Source organism: Myotis nattereri (genome assembly GCF_964212035.1).
Source record: "Myotis nattereri genome assembly, chromosome: X".
NCBI lineage: Eukaryota > Metazoa > Chordata > Mammalia > Chiroptera > Vespertilionidae > Myotis > Myotis nattereri.
Genome location: NC_138078.1, coordinates 21,419,267 through 21,432,998, shown reverse-complemented (window position 1 = coordinate 21,432,998; position 13,732 = coordinate 21,419,267). Strand labels below are relative to the sequence as shown.

At 50.4% G+C, this 13,732-nt stretch overlaps 1 protein-coding gene across 1 annotated transcript; it reads right to left on the bottom strand.

Annotated features, from left to right (window-relative positions):
- Window positions 1-400: 400 nt before the first annotated feature.
- On the bottom strand, window positions 401-1,432 carry LOC308511531 (melanoma-associated antigen B4-like; the record flags this gene model as incomplete). Its single annotated transcript, XM_081081554.1, has 1 exon — window positions 401-1,432. One exon carries the CDS (start codon window positions 1,430-1,432, stop codon window positions 401-403), a length of 1,032 nt encoding a protein of 343 aa, XP_080937680.1.
- Window positions 1,433-13,732: the final 12,300 nt, after the last annotated feature.

The window sequence follows — 13,732 nt, the reverse complement described above, 5'->3', positions numbered from 1 at the left end:
TATCTATCTATCTATCTATCTATCTATCTATCATCTATCTATCTATTGTTCCCACCTACTTTGGTGTAAAGTTCTTGCATATATCAAAATATATTCCTATCCTAAAGCCATGTTATCCTGTTCTGGATCACAAAAAGGTTTGAAGGATTTTCAATTTCTATTTCAAAAACAAAACTCTTACTACTAACCTGTAAAATGGTAATAAATTTGCAATCTATGTTATTCATAGACTTATATACTAATATTCTGGATCTAAATAAACATTCTGTCTACAAGAACACCACTTGAAAATGCAAAAATAAAAACAACAAACACAAAGGTAAGCCAACCATAGTTTTTGCACATTAGGAAACTGCTTAACAGGCTTTTCCATCCCAAAACTGAAGACCCCACTTAGAGTTCACTCAGGCTGTGGGTAGCGCTTGGACATGTCCCTGGAGCACGTACTGGCTTTGGAAGGAGCGGCAGCCTTGAGTGCAGCACGGGCCCTCTCTTCCTCATCTTTCAAAGCTTCTTCATATTGGGTTATGAAGGCACTGGGCACGGTATCAGTAAACTTGGCCAAAAACTCGAGGACTTTCATCTTGGTGGTTTCAGCATAGGCTCTTGGACCCCATAGAAACTCATAGCGTGGAGGATCACTGTTGGGCAATGGCTGGTACAGCAGGTATTCTTCCTGCACCAAATCTTGGGTGATAAGCTTCCTGGGCTCCCCAAAAATGAAGTGACTCTTTCCATCATAAACGCTCATAATATTCAGGAATTGCCAGATCTCCTCCTCAGAGGTGCGGTTGCCATTAAAGAAGATCACAGCCAGGAGAGGCATCAGGATCCCTTTGTTAGGAAATCTGAAGCCGCTGCCCAGATTCCCGTTGCTGGTGTCATCTTGACTATCCACAAGAGTGTAGTAGTTACCTTTGGGCTTGACTTCTTTCAATTCCAGGCCATGGACCATATCCACGTGCTCAGAGACTTTCTTGAGGATCTCAGGGAAGTCCTTTCTGTAGCATTTGTGGATGATCTTCAGCATGTCTCCCTTTTTAATGGGCTCATTCGCTGTATATTGATACAGCAGGTACTTTACCAACAGTTTCACCTTCTTACTTATAAGATCTAGGCCACAGATCTCAGTGGAAGTTGAGATCTGGGAGGAACTTTTCCTTTTCCTACCACGGCATTTAGCTTTTACAGCAGATCCTTCACAGGAAGCACCTGCAGCGGCACTGGTGGTGGCTGGGGCACCCTGAGGTGCCTGGAGAGTGCCAGCACCAGTGGAGGTGGAGGGACCTTCCCCCAAAATGGAAGAGGAGGAGCAAGCAGCCTCTCCTTCCTCTCCTGCAGGGGCCTGAGCATTCTTAACATCTTGGTTCTCAGCTTCGTTTTGGCAGCGTTTCTCCTTAGCACGGAGCTTGCTCTTACGACCACGAGGCATGATGGCTGTTGTTCAGGACAGCAGACAGTAGTGAGCCAATGGACAGCTGCTTAGGGTACCTGAGGGATGGAGAAAGAGTTATGTGAGCACCTTCAACAGGGAGCTTCCCCCTTGGCTTTATTGAAGGCTGCCTCTGCAGGCTTCCTTGAAGGCACTACTCTAGGATCCAACGAGGCTCCTGTTCTCCTGTGCCTTAAGAATCCTACAGAACAACCAGAGAGACTTCAGAGTGAGTCGCATGCTACATCATACCAGCCCTACATGGAAATTACTCAGGTGACAGTAGGCAATACCAGTGTGACACCCTTGGATCTGGAATGTGTGGGTCCTGTTGGTTTATTTTCAGTATTATCATGCCCACTCTGGGAAGAGCCTGGGAATCTTCCCTCCTGCAACTCCCTGGTACCCATGAAAAGGAACTGGAGGGGAGTCCTCCTCCCTATCAGGAGCCACCCATTGCTGAGAGCTTAGTGGGGGCCTTTGGATCCCCAGTTGTCACTCAAGCTCCTCACCCTAGCTCCTTGTAAGGCGTGACACTGCTCCCCTTTGGTTGACTCCTGAATGGAACTTCAGACTGAGCATCTCACCTCCCTTAAACTTGATATAAAGAAGTGAGGAGGGATGCTCAAGCTGACAGCCTTTCCCTGAGATTCCCTGGGCTGATAGCAAAGGGTTTAAATGAATACTATGATGGCCCCTTTGTTTATGTTTGGTTGGCTTCTCCATTGCTTGGTTTCACCTCATAGTAAGAGCCAAACTACCTGAGCGGCAATAAAAGGAAATGAAGTGGATCTGATGTGACTGAACATGGTCTCTCAAGTATGGAGGCTGTGGCAAGCAGCTTGAGGTCCTGTGGTAGGTGGTTCCACACAGAACCCAATTCTGAGGTCTCAAAAGGACTCATGCTGAGGTCATTATTTCTCCTTCTGCTGGCCTGGTGCCACTCCCCTCAGACCAAGGCACTAACTTCCCTGGTAACCCTGAGTGAGGGCTGATGGGCACCCCTGCCTGACATCTATCCTTGAGGTGTGATAAGGTATTGCTGAAAATGGACAGGATTCTTGTTTTGTTCATTGGTGTTGTTAATCCTCACAGGAGGACAGTTTTTCTGTTGATTTTTTTAGAGAGGGGAAAGGGGAGGGGGAGGGAGAGGGAGAGGGGGAGGGAGGAAATATTGATGTGGGAGCAACACATCGATTGGTTGCTCCCTCATGAACCAAACCGGGCAAGGGATCCACCCACCTTCCACCTAGGTACCTGCCCACTGACCGATGACCGACTCCAGGAGCCTTTGGTGCAGGCCGACCATCTAACGCGGAGGCACACTGGCTAAGGCAGGGAGGATTCCTTGTGGCCCCACTGGCACAGGGTGGCACATGCCCACAGTCCTCAAAGGTCTGTCCCCGGAACCTGGCACAACACGAATTTAACACGAAATCCTCCCTCCGCTGACCTGCGGTTGCCCCCTTTGACCGGGTCTGTCACCTCCCCGAGATGGCCTGGGAGGAAGCGAGTGCAACTCATCATGGCGATGAGCCCTAGCCTCCCAGGGGTGAACACTGGGCTGGGACTTTATTTGGGCCCCTCCTTTGTGGGAGGAGTCCCACAGCCTGCCGCAGTGTAGCAGCCCTGGACCCTGGTAGAGACGGGGCCCTCCTTGGACCCTCCTCCATTACCCCCAGGCCCGGGCCTCTCCGAGACACCACCTGCGGAGTAAGGGTCACCGCACGCGGCCTGCCCGCTCTGCCCGCGGCAGCCTTTGCTGAGTTTGGCGGGGTGACCGCCAGAGAGGAGGCTGGGTCGCTCTTTATCTATTTCCTTGGCGGGGCGGTCCCTAGAGCTGAGTACAGGGGCTGCTGCCCTGCGCGGCCCTTTCTCCCAGAGAGGGCTGCTCTGAAGCACCCGGCCTCCATCTTGAATCCCTTTGGGGCCCAGGGGTCCTCGGTCAGTAGGGTCGGGCCTACTCCCTCGCAAGGCCTTCCCCCCAAACCTTTCCAGGCCGCAGTCTCAGGGCTGTGCCGGGGCCTGTCGGGGCTCACTGCAGGGCAGGCGTGGGAGGGCTCATTTCCGTTATGGGGGGGTGCGGCTTCCGCGGGTAGCAGGTAGGTCCTCACCTTGACTCAAAGCCACTACTGCGAAGCCACCCTCAGTCAGACAGCCGCCACACATGTACACTGTTGGAAAGGTCCTTGCCTCATAATGGCATATTGGTGGGTCCTTTCCCGCGGGGCTGTCCAGGGCGTGCCTGATGCCGGGAGCCGGAGCGTTTATTGTGTCCTTGGACCCAAGTCCTCACTCAGGGTCCCCACTTTTGTGTCTGCAGAGCTTGGACGCTTCCCTCTAGAGAAGCGTGTAGGCTTGCCCCCACAAAGTCTGCCCTCCCCTGAGACCCAGGGAAGCAGGCAGTGAGGATGCCCTGCCTCTGAAGCGGGCCCTGGGCCTCTCAGGCCGGAAGGGGGCGGTGCTGCGGGAGCCCCCCTTTGTGTGAGACATGCAGAGTGTCCTCCGGTGAGGCGGTTTGTGATGTGCAAGCCACCTGGCCTTGGATCCTTCCCTGAGACCGCACGGGTGCGATGCCTGGGCTCCTCAGTGGTAGCTCTTCTGGGTTTCCCAGGGCTCAATAGAGTACTGGACTCTTCCTGGCCCCCTAGGTTTTCCTCGTGAAACTCAGGATCGTCACGTCTTCACATTGGATTGATTCTTGTTAAAGACCTAGTCCCTCTCTGTGCACAATGGAGATCACCCACATTAGACTGAGGCCCTGACCTCCCTGAGGCTTCCCAGGTCCTAATCAGTCTGACATCTGTGCACGCGGTTTTCCAGGGGTTACAAACTTTCTTTAAAAGAACACCGCCAAATGACCATTTAGTTCATTTAGCATAATGCCATACAGTTCTTCACATGCTGCTACAAATGGCAGGATGTCTTTCTATTTTATGGCTGAATGATATATCCGGGCGCGCGCGCGTGCGCGCGTGTGTGTGTGTGTGTGTGTGTGTGTGTGTGTGTATTTCATTTCTCTTTCAACTCATTCATCAAAGGACACCTAGGGTTTTTTTTTCTCCCATGTCCTCACTACTGTAAATAATGTTACAGTGAACATGGGGACACAGTTATTCCTTCACGTTAGTGGCTTCATTTTCTTTAGATAAATAGCCGGTAGTGGGATTGCTGGATAATATGTTGATGTTATTTTAATTTGATTTTTAGGTATCTCTGTAAGGTCTTCACATTGACCACACAAATTCCCATTCCCCTAAACTCACCCATTCTGGAATAATTTAAGCACATCCAGTTACATAACTTTTAAATTTGGGACAAGAAAGTCAGAATGGAGTAAGGCAAAACCATAATTTAATAACTTTTACTTTTTTCTCCCTATGTTGCGATAACATCTATTTTAGCAGGGCTCTTTCTTTTCCCATTAGCAAGGATATCCTCCTTCTAATGCCATGTGGTCATGTTCAGGATCACAAAAGTGATCTAAAGGTTTTCAACGTGTACATTATTTCTTGAAACAAAGCTCTCATTCCTGAACCTGGCACACAACAATGTGTGATCCATGTCATTCTTACACTTATATTCTGAATCAAAATAAACTTTCTTTTGAAACACCACTAATTAAAAATTACCTCAAAAAATAAGTTAACGGAGAGGATGTGGAGAAAAAGGAACACTCGTGCAGTGCTGGTGGGAATGCAGACTGGTGCAGCCGCTGTGGAAGACAGTATGCAGTTTCCTCAAAATTCTAAAAATGGAACTCCCATTTGACCCCGTGATCCCACTTCTAGGAATATACCCCAAGAAACCAGAAACACCAATGAGAAAGGATATATGCACCCCTATGTTCATAGCAGCACAATTCATCATCGCTAAGATCTGGAAACAGTCTAAGTGCCCATCAGTTGATGAATGGATTAGGAAAGTGTGGTACATCTATACGATGGAATACTATGCTGCTGTAAAAAAGAAGGAACTCTTACCATTTGCAAAAGCATGGATGGAACTGGAGAGCATTATGCTAAGTGAAATAAGCCAGCCAATGAAAGAAAAATACCACATGATCTCACTCATTTATGGGTAATAAAGACCATTATAAACTTACTAAAGTCCTGGTATACAAAATTTGTGCATTCATGGGGCAGGGGGCGTCCCACAGCCTGGCCTGTGCCCTCTCATAGTCTGGGACCCTTCGGGAGATAACAACCTGCTGGCTTAGGCCTGCTCCCTGATGGCAGAGGTCAGACCCAATCCCTATGTGCCACACTTGGTTGGTCTCAGAGCATTTCTGATTGGGGAGTTGGGGAGCTGCCCCCTGTCAGGCACACAGCAGGGCGATCGGGAGTTTGCGATGCCACCCTCAGTCACGCTCAGGGTATGGCCGATTGGGGGGTTGGGGCACTGCCCTCTGTCACACTCCATGAGGGTCGATGGGGACCTTGCGGATCCACCCCCTATCACTCACAGAGTAGGGCCCATCAGGTGGGTTGGGGCTCCGTACCATGTCATGCACACAGCAGGGCCCATCACGAGGTTGGGGATCTCCCCCCGCCACTCACAGAGTAAGGCAGATAGGAGAGTTGGGACACTGCCCCCTGTCACAAACAGAGCAGGGCGGATCAGGGGGTTGTTGTGCCACCCTCTATCACCCACAGAGCAGGTCCGATCTGGGGGTTGGGGCGTCACCACTCTCACCCTCTGGGCAGGATCGATGGGGAGATCATGGCTCTACCCCGTCACACACAGAGCAGGGCCAATCAAGGGGTTGGGGCACTGCACCCTGTCACACACAGAGACGTAGGGCGATCAAGGGGTTGGGGAGCTCCCCCCTATCAGGCACAGAGCAGGGCGGATCAGGGGGTTGGGGCGCCTTCCCCTATCACGAAAAGAGCAGGGCGGATAGGGAGGTTGTGGCCCTGCCCCCTGTCACACACAGAGTCGCAGGGCGATCAGGGGGTTTTGGCACTGCCCCCTGTCACGCTGATCCTGGTGCTGGGAGGCCTCTCGGCTCTGCTGATCCCGGTGCTGGGAGGCATATTACCCTTTTAATATATAGGATAGGGGCCTGGTGCATTGGTGGGGACTGGCTGATTTGCCCTGAAGGGTGTCCTGGTTCAGGGTTGGGGTCCCCACTGGGGTGCCTGGCCAACCTGGGTTAGGGGATGATGCCTGTTCGCATCTGGTCACACACACTTCAGGGTGGGGTCCCCACTGCGGTGCCTGGCCAGTCTGGGTAAGGGGCTGAGGGCTGTTTTCAGGCTGGCGGGCGACTGAAGCTACCAACCTCTCCTTTTTGTCTTTTTTCTTTTTTTTATTCTGGGCCAGCTTTAGCTCTGGCTACAGCTCTGAGGCCTCTGCTGCTGAAAGCAGGAATCTGGTTAGTTTGGGTTCTATCATCAAAACTCTGTATCAACTCCAGCTCTGAGATCCCGGCGGGCTGAAAGCAGGTTTCTGGGGTTTTGTTTAGCTTCTATATTTGTCACAATGTTTCAAACTGCAAGCTCAGAGGCCGGCAGCGGCAGGTGGGGAATGTTGGAGTCCTCTGTCACTGAAGTAAGCAAGCCTCATGTTAGTTTCAAGCTGCCTGGCTGCCTGCCGCCATCTTGGCTGACAGTTAATTTGCATATCGCCCAGGTTAGCCAATGGGAAGGGTAGAGGTCGTACGCTAATTACCATGTTTCTCTTTTATTAGGTAGGATGAACAAAAATAGATACAGAGGCAGAGCAGCCTCGAACAGACTGTCAAAGTACAGCAGGAAGGCCTGGGTGGGTTGGGGGGCAAGAGGGAGGGGGGTAAGAGATCAACCGAAGGACTTATATGTATGCATATAAGCATAACCAATGGACATAAGACACTAGGGGTTAGGGGAGGCCAGGGGATTTCCAAGGGCTGGAAAAAAAGGAGACATATGTAATACTCTTTGTAATACTTTAAGCAATAAAACAATTAAAAAATAAGTTAACATGGTATTTGTGTTCATCAGGAATACTGGTCAACAGGCATTTCCAACCACAGTGTGAAGAACCCACTTCAGACCTCACTGGGGTTGAGAGAAGTGACTCGATGTATCCCTGGATGGCCCACTGACTTCCCAATGGGACTAGATTTTGTTTATCAATGAAAACTACCTACTATGCTATGTCCGCCCCCTCTTTACTCTCCTTTTCATTTATTCCTTATGAAGTGGAGAGTACCTTACCCTCTTTGGTAATGATAGCTTCTCCTACAATCTATAATTGCATGGGCATGGGCAGGGGCAGGGGCAGGGCCTTCTTTGCCTAAACATTCCCAATGCAACTATGAAGACTTCCAAGGAGCTGATGCTCAATTAATGATCGTATCGGGTCAAATAAAAGCCATGAAACAAGAGGTCTGATGCACTAGGATTTATATTCTCAAACCTTATTAGAAAACATAAGCAAATCCATATATGTTTTTAAAATTTACAAAAGACTAAATGTGGTAAGGCAAGCAGGAAGTGACCAGTTTATATATCTCCCACATCTTTTTCATCCATTCACCTATACTTCCATGTCTTGGCTGTGACAGGAAATGCTGGGTACAGCATAAGTAACGTAGTCAAGAACAATGTAGTAATTACATATGGCTCAGATGAGTACTAGACTTCTGGGGATGAGTATATAGTATGTTATATAAATGTCTAATCACTATGTTGTACACCTGAAACTAATATAATATTGTATGCTAACTGTAACTGAAAATATTTTAAAACAGAAGCAGACACGTTTTACTCTATCTGTCATCTATCTATCTTCTATCTATCTACTGTTCCCCACTATTTTGGTGCAAAGTTCTTTCATATCTCAAAAGAAATTCCTATTCTAAAGCCATGTTACCCTGTTCTGGATCACAAAACAGATCAAAGAATTCCCAATTTGTAATTCGAAAACAAAATTCTTACTCCTAACCTAATGACCAGCAATAAATGTGTGATGCATATCATACATAAACTTATAGGCTTATATTCTTGTTCTAAATAAACATTCTGCCTAAAAGAATACCATTTGAAAACACAAACATAGGAAAGCCACACAAAGATAAGTCAACAAGATATTTCGCACATTAAGAAACTGCTTCACAGTCCTTTCCAACCAAAATGTTGGAAAGACTCCACCCCGAGTTCACTCAGGTGAGGTTAGAGGCTGGATTTGGCCCTGGAGTGTCCACTGGCCTTGGAAGGAGGGGCAGCCCTAGGTGCAGCTTGGGCTCTGGCTTGGGCTCTCTCATCCTCTTCTTTCAAAGCCTCTTCAAAATGGGGTTCCAAGACTGTGCGGATGTTACCATTGAGCAGGGAGAAAAACTCCAGGACTTTCATCTTGCTGGTCTCAGCGTGGGCTCTTGGACCCCACAGAAACTCATAGCGTGGAGGATCACTGTTGGGCACAGGCTGGTACACCAGGTATTTTTCCTGCACCAAATCTTGGGTGATAAGCTTCCTGGGCTCCCCAAAAATGAAGTGAATCTTTCCATCATAGACACTCATCTTATTCAGGAATTCCCAGATCATCTCCTCAGTGGCGCTGTTGCCATTCAAAGAGATGAAACCCAGGACAGGCGTCAGAATCCCTTTGTTAGGAAATCTGAAGCCGCTGCTCACACTCTCATCTTCACTGTCGATAAGGGTGTAGGAATTACCGTTGGGCTTCACTTCTTTCACTTGCAGGCCAAAGAACCGATCCATGCACTCAGAGGCTCTCCCGAGGATCTCAGGGAAGTCCTTCCTGAACCACTTGTGGATGATCTTCAGCATGTCTCCCTTTCTAATGGGCTGGTTCTTTTTATGTTGATACAGCAGGTACTGTACCAACAAATTTGCCTTCTGAGTTAGAAGATCTTGGCCAGAACTCTCAGTGGCAGTTGCGGCCTGGGAGGATTTTTTGCTTTTCTGAACCTGGCCTTTGGCTTTTACAGCAGATCTTTCACAGGAGGCACCTGCAGTGGCACTGGTGGTGGCTGGGGCACTCGGAGGTGCCTGGAGAGGGCCAGCACCAGCATCCCCTAAAACAGAAGAGGAGGAGCAAATGGCCTCCCCTTCCTCTCCTGCAGCGGCCTGAGCACTCTTATCACCTTGTTTCTCAGCTCTGTTTTGGTGATGTTTCTTCTGAGCACGGAGCTTGCTCTTACGACCACGAGGCATGATGGCTGTTGTTCAGTTCAGCAGACAGTAGTGAGCCAATGGACAGCTGGTTTGGGCACCTGAGGGATGGAGAAAGAGATGACGTGAGCACCTTCAACAGGTAGCTTCCCCCTTGGTTTTTTCAAAGCCTGCCGGGTGCTATGTAGGATCCCACAAGGTTCCTGCTCTCTTGGTCAATCTGTTTAAATCCTGAAAGACCAATTATAAGGAATATATGCACCCCTATGTTCACAGCAGCTCTATTTACAATAGGTAAGTTCTGGAAATGGCCCAAGCGCCCATCAGTAGATATGTGGATAACAAAGCTCTGGTACATTTCCATAATGGAATGCTACGCAGCTGCAAGAGAGAAGGATGTCTCACCCTTTGGGACAGCATGAAAGAACGTGGAGACTATTATGCCAAGCGAAGTAAGCCAGTCAGAGAAAGACTATCACATGATCTCACTGATATGTGGAATCTAATGAACAAAATAGACATAGACACATATAAGTATGGGGCATTTTGAGGAATCCCAGAGGGAAGGATTCAGGCAGTGAGGGTGGGGAGAGATTAAGTAAAGAACTCACATGGACACAGACAATAGTGAGGTGAAGGCCTTGGGGATGGGTTGGAGCAGGGTGGAGAGGGTCACTGGGGGAAATAAAGTGGGACATCTATAACACTTTCAACAATAAAAATATATGTATTTTTAAAAGAATACCACAGTGGAATCACAGAACCTTTAGAGCAGTGGTTCTCAACCTTATTTTGGCCATGCCCCACCTACGCATCTCTAAAATCCTGATGCCCCCCCCCCCTCACTGTTACATATAATTCTTATTATTCAAAAAGTGACTCCTATTCACATGGAGGAAGCCTAAGAGTCTGTTAACTTGGTCTACACAAGCTTCCAAAGAACATGGCATCCATGAAAGAGAAAAATAAGAGAACAAAAGGACAGGTGAAGTACCAAGGAATAAATCACTAAGAAATTGTTAAAAAATAATAATAATATGAAGAGATATGACAAAATAGCAAACAAATTTTCAAAACATATAATTGAGAACTGAAATGCATAAAGATGTCACAATATATATTTAAACTAGGGGCCTGGTGCACGAAATTCGTGCACTGGGTGTGTGTGTGGGGGGGGGGGAGAATGTCCCTCAGCCCAGCCTGCCCTCTCTCACATACTGGGAGCCCTCAGGCGTTGACCCCCACCACCCTCCGATAACCTGATCGGCCCCTTGCCCAGGCCTGACGCCTCCGCCAGAGGTGTCAGGCTTGGACAGGGGACCCCCATCTCCCCCCGATCACTGGCTCTGGCCCCCGCCCAGGCCTGAGGCCTCTGGCCCAGGAATCATGCCTGGGCAGGGGACCCCCATCTCCCTCTGATCGCTTGCTCCACCCCCCGCCCAAGCCTGACGCCTCTGACCAAGGCTTCAGGCCTGGGCAAGGGGACCATCATATCCCCCCAATCCCCGGCTCCGCCCCCCACCCAGGCCTGATGCCTCAGCCAGAGGAGTTGACCCTCATCACCCTCCGATCACCAATCACCGGATCAGCCCCTTTACCAGGCCTGAGGCCTCTGGCAGAGGTGTCAGGCCTGGGCAGGGAAACCCCAGGTCCCCGCGGTTGCAGGCTCCGCCCCTGCCCAGGCCTAACGCCTCTGGCCTAGGCGTCCGGCCCGGGCAGCGGGGACCTGCAGTGGCAGCGGGGGGGGGGGGGCCGCGATTGTGGGCTTCGCTTTAGGCCCAGGCAAGGGACCCGTAGCTCCTGGGACTGCCAGCTTCGACCATGCCCAGCTCCCATCGCTGGCTCCACCCCTACTTCCTGCTATCACTGGCCAGGGCGGCAAAGGCGCCTGATTCTCCGATCATGGCTGGGGGGCAGGGCAAAGGCGGCCCCAGGGCCGCCTTTGCCCTGCCCCCCAGCTCTTAGCTCCCCCCTGGGTTTCCGATCACTGTCAGTGGCAGGGGGCTTCTTCCTGCTTTCCCTTTCGCCTCCCTGCATTGTGCCTAGATATGCAAATTAGTCGCCATCTTGTTGGCAGTTAACTGCCAATCTTAGTTGGCAGTTAACTGCCAATCTTAATTGGCAGTTAATTTGCATATAGCCCTGATTAGCCAATGAAAAAGGTATCGCCATATGCCAATTACCATTTTTCTCTTTTATTAGTGTAGATGCTGTATATGAGGCCCCTATAACCATAAGAAATGCAAAATCACTGTTAATAACTCATTCTCCAATTTCCCCCCTTAAAATTCAAATTACCTCCCATGTGGGGCGTATGGCCCACAGTGGGAACTACTGCTTGAGAGTGAGTCTCACATTGCATCCTCCCAGCCTTGCCTTGCCTTTACTCAGGTGACAATAGGCCATGTAAGTGTGGATTCCTTTCTTCTGGGATGTGGGATCCTCTGGGTTCACCTTCAGTGTTATCATGCCAACTCTGGGCAGAGCCTGGGTGCCCTCCCCTCTGCTACTCTGATATGGACATCTCAATGCTCCCTGGGATTCAGGAGAAAAGGTACTGGAGGGGAGCCTCAGTCCACCTCCCTATCAGGGGACACCCAGAGCTGAGAGTTTAGTGGGGTCCTTTTTGTCCTGAGTTCATTTGGATCCCCAGCTTTCAGTCAAGCTCCTTGTAAGGCTTCACACCACTCCCCATTGGCTGACTTGTGGCGGACCTTCAGATTAAGGATCACACCTTTCTTAGACCTGATGTAAAGAAGTGAGGGGGGCCCACCAAGCGTAGCTCATTGGTTAAACATCGACCTATGAACCAGGAGGATGCTGTTTGAATCCCCATCAGGGAACAGGCCTGGAAAGTGGGCTCAATCCCCAGTGTGGGGCATGCAGGAAGCAGCCAGTCAGTGATTCTCCCTCATCCTTGATACCTCTCTCTCTCTCTCTCTCTCTCTCTCTCTCTCTCTCTCTCTCTCCTTCTCCTTCCTCTCTGAAATCAATCCTATCTAATAAAAGAGAAACATGGTAATTAGCGTACGACCGGTACCTTTCCCATTGGCTAATCAGGGCAAAATGCAAATTAACTGCCAGCCAAGATGGCGGCCGGCAGCCAGGCAGCTTGAAACTAACATGAGGCTTGCTTGCTTCAGTGACGGAGGAAACCAACGTTCCCCGCCTGCGGCTGCAGGCCTCTGGGCTGCAACTCTAAGCAACTATGTAAAAAATACAGAAGCTAAACAAAACCCCAGGAACCTGCTTTAGTCCTTCGGCTTCAGCCAGCAGGATCACAACATGGTTTCAAATACAGAAGGTAAACAAAGGCCAGAAACCTGCTTTCAGCAGCGTAGGCCTAAGAGCTGGAGCCAAGCCTCAAAGCTAAAGCTGGCCCAGAATAAAAAAAAAAAGAAAAAAAGGAGCGGTTGGGAGCTTCAGTCATCTGCAAGCCCGAAAACAGCCCTCATCCCCTCACCCAGACTGGCAAGGCACCCCAGTGGGGACCCCCACCCTGAAAGGTGTGTGACCAGCTGCAAACAGCCATCACCCCCTCATCCAGGCTGGCCAGGCACCCCAGTGGGGACCCCCACACTGAAGGGTGTGTGACCGTCTGCAAACAGCCATCATCCCCTCACCCAGGCTGGCCAGGAACCCCTGTGGGGACCCCACCCTGATCCACGACACCCTTCAGGGCAAACCAGTCGGCCCCCACCCGTGCACCAGGCCTCTATGCTATATAGTAAAAGGGTAATATGCCTCCCAGCACCGGGATCAGTGGAGCCGAAAGGCCTCCCGGCACCGGGATCAGCATGACAGGGGGCAGCGCCCAACCCCCCTGAATGTCCTGCGGCTCTCTGTGTGACAGGGGGCGGGGCCACAACCTCCCTATCCACTCTGCTCTGTTCATGACAGGGGAAGGCGCCCCAACCCCCTGATCACCCTGCTCTGTGCCTGATAGCGGGGAGCTCCCCAACCCCCTGATCCGCCCTGCTCTGAGTGTGAAAGGGGGCGATGCCCCAACTCCCCTATCAGCCCTACTCTGTGAGTGACAGGGGGGAGCTCCTCAACCCACTGATGGGCCCTGCTCTGCAAGTGACAGGGGACAGCGCCCCAACCCCCTGATTGACCCTGCTCTATGCGTTACAGGGTACGGAGAACCAACCCACCTGATGGGCCCTGCTCTGCAAGTGACATG